At 34.9% G+C, this 24,638-nt stretch overlaps 1 protein-coding gene across 1 annotated transcript in view; it reads right to left on the minus strand.

Moving 5' to 3' along the window:
- Positions 1–1,285: 1,285 nt before the first annotated feature.
- LOC129225980 (uncharacterized) overlaps positions 1,286–24,638 on the minus strand; it is an 81,137-nt gene continuing 57,784 nt past the window's right edge. Inside the window, exons 3-4 of the mRNA XM_054860551.1 lie at positions 3,344–3,557; positions 1,286–2,964 (exon numbers count right to left, since the gene is read on the minus strand). Coding sequence (XP_054716526.1) covers positions 1,751–2,964; positions 3,344–3,551 — 1,422 coding nt within the window. The 5' untranslated portion in view covers positions 3,552–3,557 and the 3' untranslated portion in view covers positions 1,286–1,750. The remainder of the gene's footprint in view (positions 2,965–3,343; positions 3,558–24,638) is intronic.

Genomic DNA, 24,638 nt, shown 5'->3' on the forward strand with positions numbered 1-24,638 from the left:
TGTTTCTGTATTGGTAATAAAATTGCTTTAATAATCCTTCCAAACATCGGAGGGAATTGCGACACACCTTAAATAACGAAGGTATAGTGAAAATAGCCTATGGGTGATCGGCTAGAAGTCAGACCAGGGTTCGAAAATATCAAAAATTATCCGATATTTTGATATATATCGGATATTTTGATACTGTCCAACCACGGATTGCGTGGAATTTTCAAACGTCCAGATAAGACGAATCTATCTGAATGAGGGGGAAAAGTAAAAATTTGATGCGCATATTCCGCTCATTTGAATGAGACTCTGCTTCTGCAAAAGATGACATCTGTACAAAATAATAGATTCGTCCATTTCCGGCTGTAAAACGGATGTTTGTCTTTCCATACAATCCCTGGTCAGACAGTATCTATCCGATATTTTCAATCAGCACAAACTGAAGTCTTCAAAATAGTAAATGCATTCTCAAATCACTCTTTCTTTTCTGATATTATTACACTATGTAGACTTAAAATTAAGGTTTCTTTTATTATATTTAATATTTCATATAGCATTTTTATTAATATAACATTTATTTCATATAACATTTATATTATTTATATCTAATATTTCATTTAACATTTTTATCAATTTTAATGGAGTTAATTTAACAGTAGACGTTTTCCTCTGTTAGCTAGTTTTACACAGTTATGATTCAGAAATAAAAAAAAATATGCATTAGTCGGTGCACAGTCATAAGACATTCTTTTTCTCTGACCAACGTTTTATATTTAATTATGCACTTTTAATATGAATTAAAATTGTTACATCACTAATAATTTTATGTGAATATAAGATTTAAAAAAAATTATATTACTTTGTTATACTAATGATGTATTAATACATCATAAAACTATAGTACATATTTTTTTGGTTATTTAATAATAAATGAACAATATTACTATGATAAATATAATTTTTTAACTAAAATACCGTAGTTGAAAACATAATATCGAAAATATCAAAATATCATGATATTTTCAAAATAAATATCGGATATATATATGATATATATCGACTGATATATAACGGCAAACCCTGAGGAAGACAAATAAATTACAAATAAAACTTAAAATACCATCTTCGAATTCGCCGAATGGTCATCCAAAAACGTTTGTAGAATAAAGTAGTTTTTTTAGAACGTCACAGTAATCTGTTATCGGTGGACTTCTCTTTCTAAGTGAGGAAAAAAAACCAACAACATTTAATGCATTTTAATTAAGTTATTACACATATACTAAAATACAATGTGGCAACATAAATATGATTAAAGAAACAAAATCCATACCTGACAAAAATACGAAAAACACTGAAGATGTTGCTAAACAATTTTTACAAAATTACGTATTTGTGATTCGGCACTTCTGTTTGATTATCACTTTCAAATAACATTTGGTAGAGCCGACAAATTTACAGATTTAAGAACGTTACATTTCGTCAATAAAATATATCGCGTTATAGTCTTACATAAAACGCTAAATAATTTCTTCAGTCGGAATTCCATGATTTTTAAAAAAAAATTCGGATGAGACTAAGTAGGCATATTAATCCCAGATCAACGCATTCTTTTGAGAACACTTTCTATATCACTTTAATCAATAAGTTTTCCACAAGAAATTTGGTCCCTATGGCTGAAGGCAAAGGTATGTACAATAAAATCACTAACATCAGAATGTCTGTTTTCGGCACTGAAGCAAAACACAGCTTGCTGCAAGTCACTTTAACCGTAGCCATTATACATTCCGTCAATCAGAAAGTCCATTCGACGGTAATGTCTTCTCAACCAACCGTCATATATTCTTTTGGCAACAACCCCCAAAACAGCGAAAAGAACTAACAGGCCGAAAACAAGGGAAAGAACCAAATGCATGGAAGACTTGTATTTCTTTTCATTCTCCGCTTCTTCGACATCATCCAGCGTCTCAAAGTCCTCAGACATTTTCTCAAAAGATTCTGTGAGGAGTACTGGCTGTGTATTCGCAGCAACAGGCGTCAAGGTAGGTACTAAATTGTAATCAACGTACTTAGTAGTTGCCATCTTCGATGACGTAGTATGTAATACAGGAGTATGTTTTGAACTTTGTTCTGTAAAGTCATGATGTAAGATAGAACTTGAAATTGCGAACGATGTCGTAAGTTGTGTTGTAAATGAGGGATGAAAAATTGCTGATGTTGCTGTTTCGGTAAAAGTTCGCGCATTAGTCGGGCTAATATCAACAGTTTTCATATGTTGTTTAGAAGTAGCAGATGTGGTAGAAATCCGTGTGTCATCTTCAAAGACTTTTTCAAGAGCAGAAAACATTTCATTTGATAAAACATTGTCTTTGCTATTGAATTTCACAGAAGATGCATGAAATTTAAATCCTGCGTTCGACACAGATGGAGAGATTTGTACACTCGAAGATGTTAATGAATCTAATTCGTCATAAGGCTCAACACCTTTTCGAGGTTTCACCTTTGATTTGGCATTTTTTGTAAGATATTCCTGATGAGGAACATCTTCCATGGTCACACCTTTTCTAGGTTTGATACTGGAGCGAGTTGCTGTACTGTTTTCGAACACGTCCTCCGGCATAAAGTCCTCCACACCTTTGCGAGGTTTTATAGTAGTGTTGTCGTTTTTCAATGTCAGTTCTTCGCCAGAGAATGTCGCGATCTTTTCCTTTACAAGTTCATGGTCGAAAAGCTGCTGTTGCATCACAGGTGCTGGTTGCTTCACAAGTTTTGGTTTCAATGGAACTTGAGTCGAGTTCGATTTGATCGTGAGGTTGTGGCTGGAAGGCACAGGGTGTGAAGTGAGGAGAGCAGACGCGAACAAGAAAGAGTCAGTGGAAGTGGAAGACACAAACTCACATTTACTTGAGGGTAGGCAATAGAAATGAAGGCAATTTTCCTTGGTAGCGTTATTTCGGTAGCTAGCCACATTGCAGTTACCTATAATTAAAACATCATATTGTCATTCAAGAATGCATAATGCACCAAATTCAAATGTATGTTAGATTTTTTTTCCCTCAGTCATTACTACTTAAATATACAAATGATGACATACTTTCACATTTAGATTACCTGCAACACAGTGGTAACCAATTATATTTGATAAGTAACTCGCGCCCCAGTGACTATGGTCCCAGTTTGTACAAAAAGCATATTTTACGTTTAATATAACATTTAATGCGCCAAAGCAAAGACCGAAATTTGCAATAGTTTTCTTCAACAAGTACAGCAGGAATTGAAATACAGAAAATTAATTTCTGATGCTACAAGTGATAGTATTATAGAAATCACGAACCCCTGTTCCTGTTTCACAACTTACCGAATTTTTTCACACAGCAATCTTCTAGGCACTTTTTCACAGACTGAACTTCGTACTTCTTCAAAACAGCAACGTCTGCGTTAGCCATCAGTGACCTTGGCACACTCAGCTCGCTGTTGGGTTTGGCTTCACCGGAGTCACATTGGTGTGAATTGGTGACTAATAGTGACCATGACGTCAATAAAATCAAAAGCAAGTATCTGTTCATTGTTACCTAAAATGAGAAACATGGTGAGTATCAGTCTTGTTACAAAATGTGCAATATTTAATCACTTGGTTACAAAAATATTGTCCTATCACAAACTTTGGTAATCAGTTTCTTTTCTTAATTAACGAGCACGTTTGACTTTATTTCTCGTGCTTCATTTTAAGGCACCCTCCCCCTCTTCTCAGATTTTAGTTTCTTTAAAAACATTATATGACGTGCAAAACTGGTCAATTTCATGTAGCAACTTAGAAATTACTGCATTAAGCAATTCATTAACATTATTGACGATAGATTTTTTGAATGATTTTGTGTGCGTGTTTCTATTATTCATTGTAGTCTTTGGCAGAGGGATAACCTTTCCCGTTGAAATCGTGGCTGTATCTGGCACAAGATTTTCCTTGTTGTTACCGTTGAAAAGGTTTGAATCACTAGAAATTTACGCCAATTGTAAGACACGAAACAATAAATGTAAGACACTAAACAATATTACATACCATTAATTTACCGTAATATATAATAGAGGGTGACCCACATAAGTCACGCAACCCGTTATCAACTTTTTTTTTTTGAAAATACCATTAATTTTTATTTTAAATAAAAATTATTTTGTTTGCTGCAACACTATTTTCGGGAAGATACCATTTTTTATTTATATTTCACTTGCGCTGACACTTTCAGTTGCTTTTATTTTGCGTTGTGGTGTCGAAACTTTTTTTTCTCAGGATCAAAAAATTTTTAATATTGAGAAAATTTTTCCAACTCATTCGCTTGAAGCTTTTGTTGAGGTTAGCAGCAGTCGCTCTACTGCTGATCATTCGATTATCAGATTGATTAAAGAGGTTCACTGGATCGATCATTCTGTTACCAGAATCATTCAATTTCTGTTCAGTCGATTACACCAGCCATCAAATGTGCAAAATTAAGCATTTTAATCGATGCATGAAGTAAAGATATGAGACTTTACATAATGGCGATGTGATGAATTCGCGTTTTCAAACCATTAAATTCTATGGCGTAAGGTTTTCTTGCAGAATCACTTTTCTTGAAGTTCATAATGTGAATTTCATCACAACCTTGTTCATAAAACCTTTTCATTTTAATGAAAAAAAAATATTTATTACACACAACTTGCTGAAATTAGTTATTATACAAAACTCTTTGGACACACGGAAATTAAGTTGCAAAGAAAATCAGATACATTTAAGAGAGTAGTTACGTAGGTTTATTCGATGAAAAAGAAAAAAAAAAGTCGCCAATTAGGCTTAAAAACACTTTCAAAATATGTTTATTTTTATTATTAATTAATAATAAAGTAACATTTGAAAAATATATTTTGTGGAAAAAGTTCCAATTGTTCTTGTGAAAACCCACCCCTAGATCATCCGAACTTATAAAGGGTGTCCCAAAATTAACGCAAGATTTGAATTTGCCACCATTATTTCCATAAATTGTTGGCAACCATGAAAAAAGAACAATTTGACAGTTGAGAGTTTAGGGTTAACATTTGAGAATGTTGGTTAAGCGTTGCTTTTTACATCGAAATTACGTTTTTAAATGGTTAGTTTACAGTTGTATTTTACATTAGAATAACGTTTGAAACTAACCAATAACCAACCGTTGGATAACCGTTAATAAGTAAAACCCCCCTTCTATCCGGCAAATACTGAAGCGACTTCAACCAGTTATACATGCAGAAAAAAATATTTGTCATTACTTTCGTGGTTATCTCCAAATTTTTAATTTTGCTACTTTCGTGCCTTTGCTTCTCACTGCCTCAATTATACTTTTAGAGAGAGAGAGAGAGAGAGAGAGAAACATTTCAATTACTGCATAAGGCATTTCCTAGTCGCGTACTCTCTCATTTCGGTGATCAGAATTGGCATCCTAGATCGTGTGATTTAACATTTTTAAATTTCTTCTTTGAATTTTAAATTTCTTCTTGGTTATTTGAATTCAAAGGTCTATGTCAACAAGCCCTCAACCACCCGTGCATTACCGTATTGCGATACCGAGCGCCAATAACAGTAACTGCTTGACCAGCCTCAACTTTCATTATTTTTGAAACAATTGTTCAATAATGAAAGCGCGTTATTGTATCGTATAACGCTCCATTTTTGATTACCCTAAACTCTCAGCTATCAAATTGTTCTTTTTTCAGGGTTGCCAACCATTTATTGCAAAAATGGCGGCAAATTCAAATCTTGCATTAATTTTGGGACATCCTTTATAAAGAAAAAAAAACTTTTTTTTATGTAAGTTTCTGCAAGTAACAACCATCGATACAGTATTTCCTATATTTAGATACACTACGAGAAACCGTTTCCATGGGCGACCAAAACTTTCTAGTAAACGGCAGTAAGCGGGCAATCGTCAGAAAAACGCTTGCGCGCAAATAACTTTTGCCGTAGCCTTTTAGGATGCAAGCAGCGATGCATCCTCTTTGCCCACTTCAAGATTTGCGCGTTCAATGGCTGCCACGGGTTGAAGCTACGGAGTAGTGCATACTAAATTCTACGGTAATTTAATTTTTTAAAAATTTCACATTTGCGGAGAATCGCAGCAACGGCTCACTTCTTCATAAAAATGAATGAATATTTCAGAGAATATTCTTCAGATGTTACTTTTTTATGAAAAAAGAAAAAAAAAACATAGTTACTGTGTCGTCAATAAATAAATAAAAACTGAAAATATACCTTTTTGTGCATTGAATTAACCTTAATCTCCCTTAAAAAAATTAACGGTGCGCGATGAATTTTCAAGCTCCCAATTTGATTTCAGTACACTAAAAATTGTCCCAAAACATTGAAACTTTTGACACAGCAATTTCATAACAGACCAATATTACCAGAATCAGAGAGATACACTTGATTGCTAATCATTGCAGAGCTATCCAACATCTTAGCAACTGGATAAACGTTGGCGACAAAACATCTGTCTCAATCCTTAAAAATGATACAGCGGACCTCTTAGCCAAGGAAGGTGTCGATGAAAACTTGGTGTCGAGAACTTTGACCTTCTCAGAAATTTGTTCTAAAACGAAAACTTTGAACCAAGAACTATGAAAGACTCCTCTGAGTCACCCCTAGTACAATGGGCAGTTCCCAGGTGGTGCTCATTCCATCAAGGCGGATAGGGTCGTCCAAATAGCAATCAGTAGGCTTGAAAGTGGGCACAACAAGTGCCTTTCTTTTCATTTAGGTCAGAAAATGCATGAGACTTGCACTAAATGTAAAAAGACTTGTACTAAATGTATGAGACTTGTACTAAATTAGTGCAGGCATCTCCGGATCATCTTCTACATTGTGCATGACTTGACAGAGAGGGCATCTATTCCAGTCCTCTCCTGGTGTACGATTTCTTGAAGACTCTTGGGCTCATGGACCTGATCTAGCCTGTGGCTAGACAGGAGGAACAAATCAACAACAGCTAATCATTCAGTTACCGGAATTATTCGATTGTTGATCTTCGATTAGCAGAATCCTTCGAGAGATTCACTCTATTGCTGATCATTAGATTTTCAGAATCGCTCAAGAGATTGGTGATCCTCAGTAACCAGAGTTACTCAATGTTCGATTAATTAAAATCGTTCGATATGCCCATTACTACCTCAGGTACTTTACAACAAAGAGTTCTACGTGAATTAAAGCTGAGGTGAGGGAACTCAAAACTCATAGTACGCATCAATTCGATTTGTAATAGAAGCGTTTTAAAAAACATAAAATGTACACAATGCAATCATTGATACGTATGTAGTATGCGTTCATTGTATCTGGTGAGATTTGAGGTCACCGTTTCCAGTGTGATGTACAGATGCTATATTTTAAACATGTCACTGAACCTAGAATTTAACTAAAGCTCTAAATGTAATCTACATAATCTCCGTAATGATGAAAAAAATCAGCCATTGATACATATTATTACTAGCAAAAATACCCGGCGTTGCCTGAGTCAGTAATAATTGTGAGAAACAATCGCTACTTTCTTCCGTTTTCTGTTTTAACTGTAAGAACTCAAAACACACCGCTATGACATGATTAAAAATCGAGCTTCTTCCTTACCCATAAAAGTAAAACAGCAATAACTATAAAGAACGAACGAGTATTCATTTAGAAACGAAAGCACGAATTTAAGCATATGAAATGAAGAATTTCCAAAATATGAAATAACAAAAATACAGATCACAAAAAAGACCGTGCGCTTTTTTTTTAAATTAAATACACAAAAAAAAAAAAAAAAAAAAACACACACACACACACACACACACACACACACACACACAGCTCTACTATGTTTCCCTAAGGGTGCAAAAAGTAAGAGTTTTCAAATGTTTAAATGACTTTAATCTCGTGTTTGCTCCAGAGAAGCCTTGATTCAAAACTTTCAATATGATTACTATTAATATTGATGTTGTAAGGCATTAAATTTTTGTAACAACGGGTTTTGTATTTAATCATTTGATGGGGAAATTACATGAAACTTACTGTTTTCTATCATAACTTTTTGAAACTAATTTATCTAGATATAAATTATAGCCTATGATACTTCCTGATATCCAGCTATCTGTGGTGAAAAAATGGTTAAAATCCATCCAGTAGTTTTGAAGTTTACCCCGGACATACATACATACATACCGAAGTAGCCATTTGTGTATATAGATTCGTTCATTGCATCTATTGAGGTTTGAGGCCACCATTTCTGTAGTTGGGGAACCGAATCTGGTAGTGTTGTGAAGGCTAAGCAAATCATGCCAGGTTAGGTTTGCCCCAACTATAGTACGATATACACATGCTTTATTTTAAACACATAACTGAATCTAGAATTCAGGTAGATCACATTTAGAGTTTCAATTAATCTCCGAAATGAAGAAAGAATCAACTATTGGCACATGTATGTAGAGATGCATTCTTTGCATCTAGTGAGATTTGAAGCCACCGTTTCTAGTGTGATATGCAAATGCTTTATTTTAAACATACATACCATTAAATCTAGAATTCAGGTAAATCACATTTAGAGCTTTAATTTACCTCCGAAATAATGAAAGATTCAATGCAAAATGAAAGAAAAATATTTTTAAAAATCATCTCTGTATCCCGTTATGTCAACCTTCAGAAGGTCACTTCAGTAGGAGGGTGTGACACCCAGCCACACCCTTTCATTTTCATCTTTAAATCACATCCCGTCACATTTCGTTCTGCTTATCAAGATTTCTAAATTACATATGCATTTTCATTTCAATGTATTATAGCTTTATCTGCAAAAATTTTCAACTTTTGAACTGTTCATTATGATCTAATGAAAAAAAAAGCGATTTATATATGTACAGGTAGTTATCAAAATAATGGAAATACCTATGAATAAAGTGACATTTTTGAATGTGCTTCGTAAGTAATGAACAACAAAATTAGGTTATCTTTTTTTTTAAATTTAATAAATAGCAATGTACATATTCTGGTTGTATAGGGTGACTTAATTGAAGTTCTGGAAAACTTGGATTTTTTTCAAGCACGTGAAATGTCGGACCTCTCAAACTTTAAAAGAGGACAAATTGTTGAAGCGCATCTAACTGGAGCAAGTGCAACTGAAATATCTCAACTTTTTGGTGTTTCTCAGGGTTCATACTCTATTTGGATGAAAGAATTCCATGACTTTTCCAAGACTTTTTCATGACTTCAATGAAAGTTTTCATGACCTTGCTACACGAAGAGAATAGCACTATTCAATCTCAAACTTACTAATTTTTGGAAATGAGCATTAACAAAACATCTACATGAATGCCACAGCCTCATTGAAGCACTTACTTGTATTGGAAAAAATATAAGTGTACAATTAAAAAAACTAAACTATTCTTATTTGTCTTCATCATATAAATTTAAGTAACGTAAAAATGAAGTGAAACGAACATGATGCTTAAATATGTAACTTTTTTATATATATAAACAGGCAGAATGATATTGAATGCGACAAAGGTTGAATGAGTGAGTCATCACTAAGTTTCAATACATTTGCTTCAAAAGTTGCCTTTTAGTGTCAACAGAACATTTAATCATGTACGTAACTCGACAGTATTTTGGTTCTTTAAAATAAAGCCGCATAGTTTAGTTAATTAAGTTTCTAAACCAGATCTTTTTTGATTCATTACTGAATGGTTTTTTCAATCTTCTCATTTAAAAGTATACTTGTTTTGTTTACTTATTTGCACATTTTCAAATGCATATAAATTAATACGTTCAGAAATTCCAGAACAAGTTAGATTCCTGACATTGAGCGTAGCAGTGGGTCGCATAGATTAGTTTTGCGGGCCGTATGTTGGGCACTACTCTTTTCAAGTATTAGAATTCCTCTTTTTCTGTATTCTATCGCCTGACAAAAATTCTTTATTTTCTAAAATCTTCAATAAATTAAGATCAACTCTGATAAATTAATAATAATAAAGTTCTTACAAGTGATGGAACCTAACTCGGATGCAATAAAATTGCCTTTTTTGAGTGGGCGTGGCAAAACCAAGAACGTGCAAGTTCGCTACTACAGAATATGAAACATAAGAAGTGTTGAAAATAACAATTTATTCGAAATCAGTGATGTCCAAGCAGAAAAATCACATCTCAAAAAAAGGCAAGCGGCTGCGCGACAGAAGTGGATGCAATGAGATTTTAAAATTCAGATATGATTTTGGGATCGTTCAGTTTTCCACTTTTAATAGCATTTATGCGCTACGCTACAGTGTTAAATCACTTCAGATTTCTAATGCTCTTTTAGTTACCGTTACTTTCTCTTTGTCCAGGACATTTTTCCATGACTTGAAATAAATTTCCATGACTTTCAATGAAAATTTCAATTTTCCATGACTTTTCCAGGTCTGAAATTCGCTTATTTTTTTTTCCATGACTTTCCAGGATTTCCATGACCCGTACGAACCCTGGTTTCTAGATGTACAATACCTGAAGTCATGACAGCATACACACAACGCGACACGACAAGCTCGGCAAGTAAAATAGTGGAAGGAAAGAGAAGCTGAGTGAAAGAAACCGACGTATTGAAGCGGATTGTAATGTCTAAAAAGCGAACAACAGCAGCAAAGGTGACCACAGAACTCAATCACCATCTGGATTCACCAGTGTGAGTGATTGCAGTCAGAAGGCACCTTTATTTACCAAACATTTACAGTAGAGTAGTCATTCCCAACATACTTGTCACAGAGTGTTTCCATTATTTTGATAACTACCTGTGTATATATATACAGACAGAGACGCGTCGATGGAAGGTCTGGAGGTCATTGTGACCTTCCTAAAATTCCCTAATTCGACAAATTTTGTATGACGATTAGGAAAAATTTTCATCATTCGGCGAAATTTGGAGCTCTATTCGGCAAAATTTGGGGCTCCATTCGGCAAATTGAGAATTTCCGCCCTCCAAAAAATTTAAGGGGTCTAAGGACCTTTAACCTACAAAATTCTCCATTTTCTGGAAAAAATATATGCTATGTATAATTTAACTCTGAACAATTTAATATTTATTACCATACGCAAAAAACTTTTCAAGTTATCGCGAAAACGCGTAAACTTTGCTCATAGAGTTTTATGTTTACAGCGGCTGTTTAAGCCTCTTTTTCTCAGGTGCCGGTTTCTCGTTTTGTGCGCATGATATCTTAGAAAGTTTGTTATGTATTTCCGTAAAACTTTTCATCCATATTTGTTTGATTAAGTTTTATGATACGAACCTAATTTTTAACTAAAAATTAATGTTTTTACTAAAAATTTTTTTTTCATCTAAAATTTTGGAAAATTTTGATATTAACTTATAAAATTTCAAAAATAAATAAATAATTTTAAAAAATTTAAATATTTAGGTTCAGATCATAAAAATAAACCAGACAAACATGCAAAAAAAGTTTTGCGGATATATATAAACAACTTTCTGAAATATCATGCACGCAAAACTAGAAACCTGAGAAACCAGCATTTGAGAAAAAGAAACTGCTGCTGTTAACATAAATCTCTATGGGGAAAGCATAACATTTTTTTCGATAACTTAAAAAGTTTTTTTGGCGTATGGTAATAAATAAGGTATCAAATTGTTGAGAATTAAATTAGGCATAACATATATTTTTTCCAGAAAGTCGAACATTTTGAAGGTTAAGGGTCCTTAGACCCCTTAAGTTCGGGACGTCCATGCATATATCTGAGATTTTGACACGCTTATATTGGGTATACACAACCGGTGGTTGGTCAGATAAAACGACTAGCCAGTCAACGTTTTGTTTGGTATCCAAAAGCAAAATTGTCATTTCTTTACTTTTTAATGTTATAGGGAAATTATAAACTCGGATGCTCATCCATAAATCTAAAACAAATTTAACACACATCCATACATATAACACAAATCTGAACGATCTTCGTATTTTAGTCACCTCCTAAAGCCCTCTTCCTTGCTTAGAATAAATGTGCGGAATCGCCAAAGGCCGTCTTTTCATATAACATCTCCCTCTCTACTTCTTGATATCTCGCTTTTCTTGCGGATTCATTGCATACATAGGGAAAGTTTTCTATAGATAAAGATAGTGGAGGATTTTTTTTTGGTTCGAGGTTTATTCCTGGAGCATTCATTGATCAAAAGAAAAATGGCTAAAATGTAAGATAATTCTAGTTCGTGAGCTTCTGGTAGAAAAAAAAAAAAAGACCATAGCAGGCAAATGCTGATAAACTAATACATGGAACTAGGCTTAGAAAGGAAAAAGTGCTTTTTCATAACTAAGGTGACGTAAAAACACATCTAATGGTACTGGCAGAGTTCCAGAAGCATAGGCGCCTATAAGGAAAAGGGACAGGAGGGGGGGGGGGGGGGCTCGAGCCCCCCTCTAGACTTTGGTACTTTCTATCAATTTTTAAAATCAAATTTAAGCATAAATATTCAAAATATTTCAATATAATCTGTGAAAAATGACTGTTATTAAAGTACTCTTTGCTTAAAACTTATGATTTTAATCTGCACTGATTTTGCTTTCAGAATATTTACAGTGTATTTTAGATAACAATTTTCCACAAGTCTTCTTAAGAAAATGAAAATATGAATTCTTTGAATATGTTTATATAGTCCGGTCAATTTAGACAATGGAAATAACAAAAATTCCGGGAAAGCTAAATTTTTGTAGAGACCTTGGGTTTAGCATTACAAATAAAGTGCCAAAAGTCCCCGTCGATCCCATGTGCGCTAAAAAAGTTATTCGGGGTCAAAGGTCAAAATTTTAGGTGTTTTGGATTTTTCTCAAAAACTTGAAATTTTATCGAAAAGTACCTCAGACCAAAGTTGTAGATCTCAAAATTCTCTATAAAAATGGTCCTTATGATTTTTATCTCCAAAACCAAACCATTTCCCAGATATTGCGTACTCTCAAAAGACAGCCAGCCACTTACAGAATCCCCTCTACTCGCATGACCCTTGAATAACATCTGGCTATTCTAATCCGTGTGGCATCGTTCACGTACCCGGAGGTGCCCAACCCACTAAGGGCATGGGCGCACCCCTCAATATCGTGGAGCCCCCCTCAAAAGCAAGAGCAACCCTCGAAAAACTGAGAAAAATACCCCTCAAAACAATCCCCCTAAAAATTTCGATGGCGCAGTCTGGGCCATGACCCCTTCTAGGTGGGCTGACGTACATGCTTCTTTTAGAGTTAAACGTGCAATTCGAGTGAATAAACGTATTTATTACAAGCGTCTATTTTTTGTGCTGATCAATATTTAAGAAAAATGTCACAATTTTGCTTTATTGGCAACAAATTTTTGACTGAAGGTGAAACTGTTGTGCTGGGCAGTCGTGGAATGCCAACTTTAATCGATGCAAGTGTCGGGAGAAGTTATAAGAATGCTGATTATTTAAGAAGTCAAAAGTCCGTAACAATTCGCGTGGATTGCAGAAAATCATACACCCGGAAAAGTTCAATCTCTGCAGCAACGTGAGGATTTAATTCCAAGGCCAAATACTTCAAAAGTAAGTCCTGCTCGTACTGTAGCGCGATTAAGTGAATTTGAATCCAGCTTTTGTTTTCAAAAACACTGCTTATTTTGTGGCTGTGAAACGGATGAAGAGGCTGAGAAGAAGAAAGCGCAGAATTATCGCAGAAATATTCATAAAGCAGCGACTAAATCATACTCAACATTAAAACGTGCAAGGGCAGCTCTTGGTACACCTCCGAACGATCTTTAGCTAATTGTAAAAGGGATTCTTTGAATGCAAGTGTAGAAAATTTAAGAATTTTCTGCGATAATTCTGCGTTTTGTTCTTTTTAGCCTCTTCATCCGCTTCCTCACCATAACCAATAAGCAGTGTTTTTTACAACAAAAGCTGGATACATTTTCACTTAATACCACTCTAGTACGAGGTGGACTTACTTTTGAAGTACTGGATATCTTCATTAGGGTGGATTGAAAAAAATCAAAATCTGATAAACGCTAAGTAATAACCCGGAAAAGTTGCCTTTTGTAAAGATATTTGGTTATGCAAAAGGATTTCGACCGCAAAAAATATCTTGAGGTGTCGCTCCGTCTTGAAGTTGATCATAAATGCATAAAAACTGGAAAAAGTTACAATAATTTCATCAAGTATCAAAATTTGATAAATTTGATGTTATCGCTCTTAAGAGCAGGCTTTTTGTGTAGATTACACATTGCATTAGATCATTTTAATAATAAACTATTTTAAAGTTCCACACATGCGTTGAATCTTGAATTTGACCAATATAGTGTCAGAATTGATTAACACAGTGTTGCTCCGTACCTAGAGAAAAAACATTAGAAGTTATGATTTGTAAAAGTTTGCTTTCGTATTAATTAATTCTTACATAGATACGGAAAAAAAGAGCAATAGAAGCATTTCTTATCTAGTAAAAAAAATGTTAATTCTTCACTTAGCCTATAACTTTGGCTCAAAATGTCAAATTTACCTATGATAGAGAACAAAGGTTAAGTATAAAAATTTTAAAATATTAATGTTGCTTGCAACAGCCCACATCAGTCACCCTTTAAAACAAAAGACGTAGCTAAAGAAACTTTAATGGGTTTTGAGCCCTCAAACTGTAATCACATTGATTACAATAAAACATAAGTTTGGCGTGCGAGTTGAACTATTTTGCTTCTCATAGTTTTCGGTCATGATTGAAATTGTGGCTTGATGGTATTGTGGCTTAATATTTCTAGATTCTAATCTGAATTGAATAAATCCATCCCTTTTGGTTAGACAACAAACTGTACCTGACACTTCTTTCTGTTATTTTACCTATCGTCTCGCTGCTTTAGTATGACATGTGAGGTTTTGAAAGCCATACTACTCAGTAGGTTCGCTATCAAGCAATTTCTTTCAAAGTTTTATCGAAAGTCCCCTTTTTGAAAGAGGGAGCTGCCGAGTTTTACCAGTTGTGCTTATCAATGAGCTCATAGTATTTTCTCAGCTTCAAAAATGAAATCTGGAATTGTAAATGTTCTTTGTCCATCTTCGAATTGGTCGTCGTAATCCGTCTCGAAACAAGTTCTCTGATGGTCATCCCGCAATACATAGTGTTATATTTTTTAGATTCTCAAAGTAACCAGTTTGCAGAACAAGAGCTGATGATCCAAACATAATACGATGACAAGTTTGAAGAATTCGATTGTACAGCGAAAATTTACAATTCCAGATTTTAATTTGAGTTCTTTGATAAGCAGAAGTAGGTAAACTCGGATCATCTTCTTAAAAAAGGAATATCAGATAATAATGCGACTCGCCAGGCAAACTATGTTTTATTGTATGAAATGTGGTTACAGTTTGAGAGCTCAAAAAACATTTAAGGGGGGGGGGGTGTTTAGAGGGGTATTTTTCTCAATTTTTGGAGAAGACTCTTGTTTTTGAGGGGGGGGGGGGTCCACGATATTGAGGGCTGCGCCCATGCCCTTAGTGGGTTGGGCATCTCCGAGTACGTGAACGATGCCACGCGGATTAGAATAGCCAGATGTTATTCAAGGCCATGCGAGTAGAGGGAATTCTGTAAGTGACTGGCTGTCTTTTGAGAGTACGCAATATCTGGGAAATGGTTTGGTTTTGGAGATAAAAATCATAAGGACCATTTTTATAGAGAATTTTGAGATCTACAACTTTGGTCTGAGGTACTTTTCGATTAAAACTTAGGTTTTTGGATTTTTCTCAAAAACGGTAAAATTTTGACCTTTGACCCCGAATAACTTTTTTAGCGCACATGGGATCGACGGGGACTTTTGGCACTTTATTTGTAATGTTAAATCCAAGGTCTCTACAAAAATTTAGCTTTCCCGGAATTTTTGTTATTTGATCACTATTTTTATGTCTAAATTGACCGGGCTATATAAGTCCGTCTAAAGTTTAGAACAGAAAATCAGCATAAATCTTTCTTTTGTTACTTCGTAAACAGAAGAGAAAGTTCTTTTTTTTTCTTTAAAGTAAAGCATTGAAACATATACAATTTCTTAGGCGCACTCTAAAATTACACATATGAGCGGCTATGTTCAAAAATGATCTGAATTACAAGAAAAAAAAATCAAATTTAAACAAAAACTTATGTATTAAGTAAATAAACTGAAACTGGATGCTTCATTTGCCCAATCGATTAACTCCATAAAACAAAAAGTAGAGAAAGTGATGAAGAAGATTGTGTTATCCGTATGAGTAAAAAGGAACTCGTGTTACATTTTTTGTCATCACTCATCACATGGTCAGAAATGTACTGAACCAAAATTTTAATATAAATTCACATGCTAAGCATTAATTAAGCACTATTAAAGCAGAAATTAAGATTTTTTTCTTTTAAAGTACGGTTAATCGATTGGGCAACTGAGGCATCCAACTACAAGCGGAACCTCAGAATTCCGGACTAATTGGGGCTGAACTCTGTTCGGATTCTTAAAAGTTAGGATTTACCGGATGGTCTATTTAAACTCTTGTTATTAGCTCAATAGTGATGTTTTTTTTTTTTTTTTTTTTTGAGATAATCAAGAAGCAATTTTAGTTCGTTATCTACGTTCTAGAGTAAATGACTAGTTATGGGCATTGGGCATCCAACCAGTAATCAGCAGCTCTGGTACTGTCAATACCATGTTTGTAATCGATATTCCAGGAAAACCAGTGGATTCTTAAATAACATCTTTTAAGAACAATCCCGCAAAGGGGAAAATATGCAAAAATTTCGAAAAGGAAAAAATTCAATCATTTTTGCATTTAAGTTTTTGAAGGGTTTTTCTTAAGCACATGATATTGCTGTTTCTCATCAGATAGCTGTTTTATTGGGATATACTAATTCCTTCCCATTTTTTCTTTCATATTGGTATTTATTTTTGCCATTAATTAACATAACTAGCATCCTTTCAAGCTAATGTGCTCATAACTATTCAGTTAAAATTAAGTATTTCAGTTGTGTGCAGGGGCATGGCCAGGAAGAGGGGGTGGGAGAAGGGACACTTGTCGGCCCGGGCCCGATATTTGTTGAAATGAGGGGTGAAATACACTGGTGTGCAAAAATTCAGGACGAAGTCGAAAAATTAGCATATCAGCTGAACGAAGAGGCAGAGCGGACAGAAAGACCAATCAGGAGATGAAGTAAGGTGATGTACGGTAGCACATGCGCAGATATGCAGGCAGACGTAATGGGGGAGTGTCTGAGTAGTATAAAGCATGTTGTCGGTGTAAGATCAGTATTTCTGGCAAAGAGATTGCACGCCGTATCGCAGTTAAAATCACAACGAGTTGCTGCCTCAGCGAGAAATGGCGAATAATCAATCTGTTAGACGACATCTGGATGCTTTTACCCGAGGTCGAATCATTGGGAAGTTGGAGGAAGGTCGCAGTGTGACAAGTGTGGCTGCAGAGTTCGGAATTGCTCACAGCATCGTTTCACGACTTTGGAGACAATTTCAAACTACAGGAACAGCTATCCGGGGGTTCAGTAGTGGTCGTCCACGAGGAACCACACCCGCAGATGACCGGTATATTGTCTTACAGGCCAGAAGAAACAGGCGGCAGACAGCGGGAAAATTTGCTAGACACACGACACAGGCGACTGGACGACCAATATCGCGTTTTACCGTGGCCAGAAGACTGCACGGTGGTGGTCTGTTTGCACGACGCCCTATACGGTGTGTACCTCTAACGCCTGCCCATCGGAGAAGGCGTTCTCTGTGGTGCCGGGAACACCGGAATTGGAGAGACACTGAATAGGGACGAGTACTCTTTACAGATGAGAGCAGATTCAGTCTGAGTAGCGATTCTCATCGCATACTCATCTGGAGAGAGCGGGGAAGCCGCAATCATCCCTCGAACATCATTGAAAGGGACAGGTATGGAGGTCGCGGTGTTCTCGTTTGGGGAAGCATCATGCTTGGTAGTCGTACAGACCTTCACATCTTCGACGCAGGTTCAGTCAACGTGACCCGTTATTGTAACGAGATTCTTCTTCCATATGTGCGTCTTTTTAGAGGCGCTATGGGTCCGCAGTTCCTTTTCATAGACGACAATGCACCATGTCATCGCACAGTAGCTGCCGAACAGCTCTTAGAGAGTGAGGATATTGAACGTATGGATTGGCCGGTACGATCTCCGGAACTCAATCCCATCGAGCATGTATGGGATTTTCTAGGCAGACGCTTGGCAGCTCGTACCTTACCACCAGTAACGATTCGGGAGCTTCGATTGGCGCTGCAAGACGAATGGGCAGCAATGCCTCAACAACTCATTGACACCCTCATTCTCAGCATGGGCAGACGCTGTGAAACCTGCCTAGCAGTCGGGGGAGATCATATCCCCTACTAAAGACCGGATGTTTTTTTGCTGGACACCCGTCACATGGATGTTTCGGCCTTCAGTCGCATTGCGCTCCATGCTACTTTTTCAATAAAGCTTCTTTTTATCCCTCTGATTTCTCTTTTAGTAAGTGTGGTTTACATTACACATGTCCTTACGTATTGGGGATCTTACGGTATTAAATGTGTTGATTTGGAAAGCTTTTGTACAAAGTTATATTGAAAAAACCGTCTTGTCCTTAATTTTTGCACACCAGTGTATATGTAGGGACGTAGGGGTAAGCAATATAGAGGGGACCCGTAAAAGTCATTTGTGACGGGCCCCAAAATTTCTGTGCCCACCCTGGTTGTGGGTTCATATGACCAAAACTGATTTCTTAGCCATTCTTGCTCAAAATTATTTTTTGTAATAAACTTGGCAGACTATAATTAAACAATGCAGCAAGATAGTTGTAGTTACTTTATTTAATTATTTATTTTTGTAGTTGTTGTTCAGACGAACCTTTCAAAAGCGATTTGTTAGTAATAGATTTTTTAATTTTAATGTTGCCTGAATCGGTAAATTGAAATTTGATTATGTTGTAAGAAAAATAAGTATTTTAACATAGTTGATAATATTTTTTGGGGTATTTGCTGAAAAAATTGCGATACGATATGTATTTTTTTTTAAATTAATTTTTAAAGTTCAGGCGCTTGTGACGTCAAATGGCACAGGAAGTGACGTCATGCGCTCTTCCGCCGTGGGAGAAGCCGAAGGACGTGCAGTTGGCTTCGAAGACGAAATGTAAGGCTTACCTCCTCGCTTTTCTGGAACATTCAACCTGTCATTCTCTCGGAAATATTCGAATACCATCATTGATGTTACTTGAGAAAGATAATTAGATTGTGCTTTAACGAATCCAGCCTCCATAGTGTGTTCAAAAGGATTATTGAATTTCTAAAAAATAAAAATATCAGCGCGCTCAAAATGTCCACAGCGAAAACAAGGGATCTTCGGCGGAAGGCTGCCCATTAGTGCTTTGTGACGTAAGCTCGTGACGTTTCAGAAAAGCGCACTTTTGCGCGTGGATTTTTAAAAATTCATTAAAAATCAATCACGGTATTTTAAAATTCGGCGATGGTGAATTTTTTAGTTTTGAGGGTCAATTAACAATATTCAATAGCCAAAATATGTACATTTAATAGGTTGCAACTTCCCTATTCCCATCATAAGAAATAAAAATACATTATGTTATACGCTGTAAATAATCTTTATGATAAGTGTACTGGTGGTTATCGGCCATAAAATCTTTATCCTTATTATCGTATCCTAATCAGCATATATTTTTATGGATATGTCTCGTTTTAATTAATCTAGAAAATCACCAATTCATAATATGACTGGTGCAATTTTCTTTCGGCCATTTCGATTCCATTCATAGAAAGAAGAAACCCAACTAGAAAGGTCCTATCGTAATTCATGATTGCGAAAAAAACAATTGTATTCAAAACGTTAAAATTCAAATGAATGCTGAATTTCCTTTTTCTTACACTTTAACACATTAAAATTACATTGTATCTACAGATACTCCTTTTTAACTACTCAAAGCAACAATCAACAACCAGACCCTTGCTGGAAAACTCTTTCGTAAACAACGTCCAGCCACGCTCTGGAGTATCCCCAGTATTTCGGAAACTGCATCCCTGAGTTCTTCAAAAAAAAAAAAAAAAGTAGTCAGAATGAAAAGCTATTATGAGCAAATGGTGTAACATTTCGCAGAGAGAGTTTGAAAAATCAGTCACTTTCCAGAGAGAGAATAAGGGATTACCAATACTTCATCGAATCGTCAGAGTTTCACAAACAACAGTTCCAACGAAGTCTGGGTAGGAACAAAAATGTTAATAACAGATTGCAGTTCAGTTAAGTGTTTGCAGGTTCCGCAGAAAGTGGAAAGCTTTTGTGACATTTAAGCTGCGCTATTATTTTTTTTTTTTTCGCTTAGCTACATTTATTTAGCACTGGTAAAATTATTGTCAAGTTTAATCTGAAACTCCAAATATTTTTATCGTTATTGAAGTTATTACTGAGCTAATTTGAGAATTTTGAGCAGAAAATACATTTATAAGCAATAAAATATTTATTAGATTAAGAGGTATAAATAAAAAATTGCGTGTCATAAAAACACACGACACTAATAACTCTTTTTTATATATTTTTTTAATTCTCAACTCTCACTTCACCCGCACGTTTTGTCTCATGCCATGCTCATGTTCTTCCTGCGCCTGACTTAGGCATATTCCCAATTGATTGAAAAGGTGGTTCTTTGAAACCCTGAAACACGTGTCTGCAATCGGTTTGTATATTTATGCTTGATATTACATTGTTTGCTATTGTTACAGTACAACCTCGTTCATCAGAAGTAACTGGGACCAAAAGTAATCCGAATAAACGCAAACCCAGATAATATGGCAAATAAACAAAGCACATTCTTCAATAAGCAATCTTATCTTAATTACAGCAAAACACAATGCTTTGTAACAAAATTATGTAGCATCGTTCCTCGCTAATACATCATTTGCAGTTCAGCTGCAGTGATGTCGGTTTTTCCAAAGTCGGAATGTTGTTTGTTAAATTAATGCTATACTTTATTGTAAAGGGTGTTTTTTTAGAGGTATAGAACTTTAGGTTTAAATAAAACACCGTTAAATGGTGTAAATCGCCATGAGTTTGGTTTTATTCGAAAGATGATTCTTTGCCATTTTTATTTAAATGTGATTTCTGGTATATGGCCACTTCGGCTGGCTTGGAGAAAGTCTAATTGGGAGTTCAATTTTCTATCACTTTTTGCAGCAATCGGGGCCGTATGTGAGTGATAGGTGGCGAATGTTTTCGTCCAAGGCGTCAAACGTCTGTGGCTTATCAATGTAGACCTGAGACTTCACACAGTCCCCCAAAAAATAGTCCACCGTAGTTAAATCGCAAGATCTTGCAGGCCAATTCATGTCTCCATTAAGCGAAATTATTCGTTCACCGAAAGTTTCTTTCAATAAATCAATTGTGACACGCGCTGTGTGGCGTATTGCACCGTCCTGTTGTCGATTCATGATGAAATGGCGAACAAAACTAAACACAAAACAAGTGACAACTATCAAAATGGCCCACAGATCAAACAGTGTTCCCGACTTAAAGTTTTATACCTCTAAAAAAAAACACCCTTTACGTTCGATGCACGAATTGTACGTTTAATCAAAACAAAACCCGAACATTCGGCCCATTTATATTCCCGTTTTTGCTGCCATAATTTAAAAAATTGTTATGAAAGTAAATATTTTTTTTAATTCTGCAAATTGGATCCGAATAATCCGGATAAACGGGGGCTGTATAAATGAGGTTCAACTGTACTTTGTGGCAATCGCTGGTGTGTGTGCTCTTTAAACTGCTTCAAAATTTTTTTCGCAATTGAAGGGTTTGCAGCAACAAAGAGTTTACTCCATTTTTTGCTCGTTTAGTTCAACAAGGAGTTATGTCCGGTTGATAGTTCTCAAGTTCGTTTGGTTCAACAAAGAGTTATCTCCAGTTGATAGAACGATAGTTCTCAAGTTATCCGCTAGAATGAATTAGCTGCTTCATTCGTTTGAGGCAACATTGAGTTAAATCCAGAAGATTTCGCAACCATCAAAACATGAAGTTAACTCTTTGTTGCTGCAAATCCTACAATTACATTAACGTGTGGTTTCCTGGTTAGGATTTGGCCCTAACGAGACTTCTCCAAATAGACTTTAATCTAAACCATTACCGAAGATTAACAGGGATTTTTTTTTTATAAAGTATCATAAGGTCAACCAGGGCTCGCCGATATATATCATTCGATATATATCATGATCACATTGCCGATATATATCATTCGATATATATCATGATATATTTCACGATATATGTCTGATATTTATTTTGAAAATATCATGATATTTTGATATTTTCGATATTCATTTTTTCAACTACGGTATTTTCAATGTAAAAATTATATTAATTGTTCACTATTAAAAATAACTAAAAAGTTATGTATCATACTTTTATGATTTATTAATATATCATTAATACTACAAAGTAATATAATATTTCTTTTGATTTTATATTCATTAAATTATTAGCAATGTAACAATTTTAATTCATATAAAAAGTGCCTAATTAAATATTAAACGTCAGAAAAAAGGAAAATGTCTAATGACTATCACCGACTAATGCATATTTTTTGTTTCTGAATCATAACTGTTTAAAGTAGCTAACAGAAGAAAATGAGTAAAACAGTTAAATTGCTAAATTAACTCTATTAAAATTGATAAAAGTGTAAAATGAAATATTAAATATAAGTAATGAAAGAAACCTTATTTTAAGTCTACTTATTGTAATAATAATCTTCGAAAGTAAAAAGTGATTTAAGGATGAATTTACTATTTTTAAGACTCGTTTGTGATGGTTGAAAATATCCGATATATATCAAAATATCGAATATATGTATCAAAATATCGGATATTTTCGAAAGGTCAACTAAGTTCTTTAGCAGATGGCTTTCGCCACTACAGTCGGGCAACATATAGAATGTTCGATCGGGAATTTGGCGGAAAAAATTAAAATTTCATCATCACGAATGAGGAAATAGCATGAGACTCGTAAAACGTCGCGTGCCCCTACCACTTTTCGTTTGCTCCTTCGGTCGCGTGCTGTCGTACACTACAGTGACACATTTTCTCCCCCTTCACGTGCAGAGGAATTCGCTTCTTCGGGTAGTAGAACAGTGCTAGAGTACTAGGTTCGCAGTAAATGAGGCTACTCAGTGACCACTAAAATTGTAGCTTTTTGTTCTTCGAGGCTTGTGATTAGGATTTTACTTATTCATTTCTTAATAGCCATTCTTAGACTTGAGGAAAGGGAATTATAATTTTTTTGAACGCTAGCAGTTATACTTATATAGTTTTAAAAATGAGGTTAGGAGCGACTTGTATTAATATTTTATGCGTTTTAGCAATTGAATGTCGTTTGGGAGGCATACAATTTCTGCATTTTTAGCTCGAGTAGAAATACAGAGAGGCAATTTATAGAGTTGTTAATGAATAATTAAATTTCCGACAGTTTGGAAATTAGATCGACTTAGTTTTTGAGACTTTGCGCTAGAAATCGTCAAGGTGAAGCTGAAACGAGATGGGGTAGTTTCCTTCAGTCAAAAGTACTATTTTTAGTCATTGAAATGGATAGAATGAGCAAAAAAATAACATGGACCCAGAAAATAATAATAAAAAAAAACTGTTGGAAAAATTAAAGTAATTTTTTAACATGTCCGATTTTTCAAACAAGGCATGGTCTTGATGACGTCACAAATGATGCACTTTGCCGCATCTTTCTACTACGTTTCCACGTTATGATAATCAAGCAGCGAATTAAAATTTCGCTCTACGCTTGCTCAACCATATCGTTGCCAATACACGTGAGTTAAGATGCGAATTAAATATTTTGTTCTGTAAATGGCAACATTGAATGGCATTTCATCATTTGTGATGTCACACGACAGAAGTGTAAACAATGAAAGCACACCGATTTAAGTAATTTTTTTTAAATACGAAACTTAAATTATTTAAAAAATGGTCAGATCCTATGTTTTTAATCATGCTCTTTCAGAAAAAAATACTTTTAAAATTTTGGAAACGACCCCATTGTTTTTGAAATGTGTTTTTCACACGGATTTTATCGTCCTTCAGCAAGCAAAAACATGCATTTAAATCCCAATTGAGAATATTAAAAGTAAACATTCTAAACTGAGTTGTCCGAGAGTCTTCTATAAGTTGTTTCTGTAAGTTTCATATAATGTCATATTTTCTAGAAGAACTCAATAAATTAGAGAAAAAAACTGCAATAATGCTGTATATTTTACTTCAGAATCTGCAGTAAAATCTACTGCTGCATATTTTGCTTTAGAATTTACAGTAAAGTCTACTGTAAGTCAGCTAATGTTACTGTAAAATCTTCAGTAATAAGTACCATATATTTTGCAATAGAAACCAACGTACGAGAGGTTGCTGTAACTGTCACAAACACTGTAGATTTTAGCATAGAATTTGAGGTAGAATATTCTGTAATTCATTAATGTTGCTGTAAAATGTACAGTACATTTTTTAAAAAAAATTTTATTGTACAATTTTACAGCAAAATAGAATTTAACGGTGAAAAGTACTGTAAAATTCACGGTTCAAATTTTTTGTTATTTCTTTACCGTAAAATTTACAGTATTATTTGATTTTACGGTAAAAGTTACTAGCA

The sequence above is a fragment of the Uloborus diversus genome, chromosome 7 (genome assembly GCF_026930045.1).
Source record: "Uloborus diversus isolate 005 chromosome 7, Udiv.v.3.1, whole genome shotgun sequence".
Classification (NCBI taxonomy): domain Eukaryota; kingdom Metazoa; phylum Arthropoda; class Arachnida; order Araneae; family Uloboridae; genus Uloborus; species Uloborus diversus.